The following is a 4578-nucleotide window of genomic DNA, read 5'->3' as shown; positions in this document are numbered from 1 at the left end:
ACCTAACAGTGGTGTGCAAAAGGATGAATATGCCAATGGCCCTTATAAACAATGGTTCAGCAGTCAATGTATGCCCACTTCGCACCGCCAGAATGTTGGGAATAAAGGATGAAGACTTGACTCCATCCACATAAGGCATGAGGGCCTATGGAAACACTTGTTGCCAAGCTCTTGGAACCATCACTATAAAATGTTACTGCATGAGTCATTGAACATAGAACTACTTTTCAGGTAGTAGATATCAAAGATTCATTCATCCTATTGTTCGGACGCCCTTGGCTCCACGACCTCAAAGATGTCCCTTCATCTCTCCACCAATAAGTAAAGGCTATAGTTGGAGGAATTCCTATTACAATCGATGCCTCCCCCATGAGAATCAAAGCGATTGACAAACCAATCATTCATGTGGAGCACGATGAGCATGACGAAGATTTGTGGGGCTTCAATGCCGAAGAGGTCTCTTTTATCGAAGAAGATGAAAAGACCCTTCTTGGCTATAGCCCCCACTCGAATCTCGTTGTTAATGCAATTCTTAAGAAACAAGGACACTTTCCTGGGATGAATTTAGGAAAGAAGAAAGAAATAGCTAAGTGTATGGGACTACCTAGCCTCCCTAAGAGGGATACTTTTGGGCTCGAATTTAACCCAACTCCAAAAGACCTCAAGCAAGCCTTGGAAAAGTCCAATGCACGAAGAAAAGCTCGTACCCAGAAAGATGCAATGCCAATAGACCCATACCCTCTCACTCTGTATGAACAATTTATAAAAGAGGGAGAAGACTACCCATGCTACGAATTCCCTAAACCACTCGTCAGGAATGGTATACGCCTGCCTGGGTTCGAAATCTTCTTGGATTGCAACTTTCTAGATGAGATTCCCGCTCCTACCTATAATGAACGAGCACCTCCATGCTTTGACTTCAACGTCATGTGTCTTCTCTTTGGATACGAGAAAAATGAGCCTAAGTGTATCGACGACAACTCTACTCTTATACAGACTGTAATACAAAGTGAAAACTTCGACCCCTCCAAGGTCATCACTCCAGCAAAAGGACTATTCCAGGGATGGCACAAGACTGTGAGATTGACTACGCTAAATGGAAGAAAGTTATCTATAACTACAGGAGAAGGCCCCATGTTTGATGAGTCTGAGTCGTTTGAGTCTGAGTCTTCTATCATTGAGTCTTCTAAGTCTCTTGTGGTTTCACCCCCTACCATCAAACCTAGCTTTCCCTACAGACCTTTCTCTTTTTAATGTAATGAATCAAGAATCTAATAATATGACTTCGTTCGCTTACTCCTCGCGTTACTCCCTCACCCAAGATGACGAGTATTGCTTTGCTAATAATGAAAATGACAAATAAATAATTAAAACAATGGAAGCACTTGAGAATAAAATGGCGATAATTGAAAAAATTGAAAATGTTAACATCTCAAAAGATCCCACCATTAAAAGAGAAGTTAAAATTTGCTTAACTCTAAATCAAGAAGAAAGAGCTGAATTAATAAATCTACTTGTTGAGTTTATCGATGTCTTTGCTTGGTCATATGAAGATATGCCGGGTATAAGCAAAGAAATTGCTTAACATACCATACCGCTAATTCCAGGATTGAAACTTGTGAAGCAAAAGTTACGTCAAATGAAATCTGACGTAGCACTTAAGATAAAAGAAGAAGTTCAAAAACAAATAACTGCAGGTCTTATCAAGGTATCCAAGTATCCAGAATGGGTCGCCAATGTGGTACTGGTTCCTAAGAAGGATGGTAGAGTAAGAATGTGTGTCGACTACAGGGATCTCAACAAGGCTAGCCTAAAGGACACTTTCCCTCTAACACACATCAACATTCTAGTAGATAACACATCCAATCACGCACTTCTCTCATTTATGGATGGGTACGCAAGTTACAACCAGATTCTCATGGCAGAAGAAGAAATGGAAAAGACTACCTTCATAACACCATGGGGCACTTACTGTTACACGGTGATGCCATTCGGGTTGAAAAACGCGAGTGCCATATACCAAAGAGCAACAACTGCCTTACTTCATGACATGATGCATATAGAAGTCGAGGTGTACGTGGACGATATGATTGTAAAATCTAAGGATCACCCTGTTTACCAAATAGCCTTGAGAAAATCCTTCGAAAGGCTTCGTAAAAACAACATGAGGCTAAATCCAGCCAAGTGTGCATTTGGGGATACCTCAGGGAAGCTTTTAGGCTATGTCATTAGCTCTAGAGGAATTAAAGTAGACCCCACTAAAATCAAGGCTATCATGTCCATGCCACCGCCCAAAAACGAGAAGCAAATTCGAGGATTCATTGGCCGGTTGCAATACATAAGTAGGTTCATATTAAAACTCACCATGGTGTGTGAACCAATATTCAAGAAACTCAAGAAGAATGTACCAGTGGTATGGGACGATAAGTGCCAAGAATCCTTTGACAAGATCAAAGCCTACCTTGTAAATCCTCCTGTACTGGCGCCGGCACTACCAGACATTCCTCTTCGTCTATACTTGACAGTTACCAAAGAAACAATGGGGGCTATGCTTGCACAAGAAGTGGAAGGTAAGGAGAATGCCATCTACTACTTAAGTTAGAAGATGCTTGAATATGAAGTCCGCTACACACCACTTGGGAAGCTGTGCCTCACACTTGTGAGGGCCATAACGAAGTTAAGACATTACATGCTCGTTCACACAGCCCATTGGTGTCCCGAATGGATCCTCTCAAGTATCTCTTTGAGAAATCCACACTTAATGGAAGAATATCAAGATGGATAGTCAACTTAGATCAATTCAACCTAAGGTTCATGCCTCAAAATTCCATTAAAGGATCCGCAGTCTCTAATTTCTTAGCAGATTTCCAATTGAAGACTCAACACGGGTCCAAGAAAACGATTTTCCAAACGAAGAATTAATTGTTACTGAGGACGACACTTGGACACTATACTTTGACGGTGCATCCAACCAAAAAGGATGTGGCGTAGGAGTCTTATGAGTGTCACCAAAGGAAGAGCATATCCTAATTTTAATAAAGCTTGACTTCGACATTACCAACAATGCTGTGGAGTATGAAGCATGTGTGGTAGTCCTCGAAACAGCATTATCACTAGGAGTCAAAAAGCTTCGAATATTCGGAGATTCATCCCTTATCATCAATCAAATTTCCAAGAGGTGGAAGGTAAGGAGTGAAAGTCTCGCTCCATATCAAACCTACTTGGAAACTCTCACTGATCAACTCATAAAGGTAGAATACACATATTTACCAAGAGAGGAAAACCAATTTGTTGATGCCTTAGCAATACTAGCCTCGATGGTTAGGATTCCTAAGAAGGTTGAGCAAATGCCTCTAACCATATAAAAAAGGCATAAGCTTGCCTATGTTCAAGCTCTCGAGGATGAAGAAAAAGTCCAAGAAGATGAAGAAGAACCATGTTACACAAACATTCTCAATTATGTCACCAATGGGGAATATCCACCTAATATTGACAAAGAGCGAAACGTGCTTTGAGACTCTTAACCTCACAGCTCGGTTACTCATAAACGGTGAACTTCACAAAAGGGTACCTAAAGGTAGAGCTCTCTTATGCGTAGGAAAAAAGGAGGGCACAAAAGGCAATGAGAATTATCCACGAGGGAGCAAGTGGAACACATATGAATGGTAAAATGTTAGTCCAGAAGGTCATACGTCAAGGCTATTATTAGACTACCATGAAAAGTGATTGCCATCAATATGTGAAGAGATATTTAAAATGCCAGATATATGCCAATTTGCAGCACGTTCCACCTTCTCTTCTTTACACTTACACATCTCCATGGCCATTCTCAACTTGGGGAATAAATATCAATGGAAAGATCACTCCACCCAGATTAGGAGGCCATGAATACATCCTCGTTACCATCGATTATTTCACCAAATGGGTTGAAGCGGCATTGTACGCAAAACTCAAAGCAAAGCATGTGTTCATCAAAAGGAACATCATACGTAGGTATGGAGTCCCACATGAAATGATTAATGACAATGGTACTCACTTTCAAGCGAAGTGTGAAGACTTACTTAAAAAGTATGGTATTCAACATCATCACTCTTCTCCACATAGACCTGAAGCAAATGGTGCAGTAGAAGCAGCAAATAAAAATTTTAAGATAATCATCGAGAAGATGACAAAAAATTACAAGGATTGGCCTGACAAACTCCACTTTTCTCTTTGGGGTTATCGGACGTCAATCCGCTCATCCACAGGAACTACGCCGTTCTCACTAGTATATGGAATGGACGTCGTACAACCTGTAGAGTTAGAAATACCTTCCTTGCGCATAGCATTGTAAAATAAACTTGATGAGGTTGAGTGGACAAAAGCACGATATGAAGAGCTAGTTCTACTCGATGAAAAGCGGTTATAAGCCTTGCATCATGTTCAATGCTACCAAAAACGTATGGCTAGATACTTTAATAAAACGGTCAAGGCAAGAAACATCAAGGAAGGAGACTTGGTGTTAAAAGCACTTAGAAAGAATGTTTCTGGATCCAAGAGGAAAATTCAAGCCTAATTGGTCTGGACCATACATCATCA

The 4578-nt window shown here is 40.7% G+C and overlaps 1 protein-coding gene across 1 annotated transcript; it reads left to right on the top strand.

The window, feature by feature from the left end:
• The first annotated feature begins 2365 nt into the window (after window positions 1-2365).
• Window positions 2366-4333, top strand: LOC110712076 (uncharacterized protein K02A2.6-like). The gene is made up of 3 exons (XM_021890497.1): window positions 2366-2570; window positions 3094-3185; window positions 3764-4333. Exons 1-3 carry the CDS (start codon window positions 2366-2368, stop codon window positions 4331-4333), a joined length of 867 nt encoding a protein of 288 aa, XP_021746189.1.
• The last annotated feature ends 245 nt before the right edge of the window (window positions 4334-4578 follow it).

The sequence above is a fragment of the Chenopodium quinoa genome, unplaced genomic scaffold (genome assembly GCF_001683475.1).
Source record: "Chenopodium quinoa cultivar QQ74 unplaced genomic scaffold, ASM168347v1, whole genome shotgun sequence".
Taxonomy (NCBI): domain Eukaryota; kingdom Viridiplantae; phylum Streptophyta; class Magnoliopsida; order Caryophyllales; family Amaranthaceae; genus Chenopodium; species Chenopodium quinoa.
The sequence above is the reverse complement of the archived record's forward strand: the minus strand, read 5'-3'. Positions and strand labels throughout refer to the sequence as shown.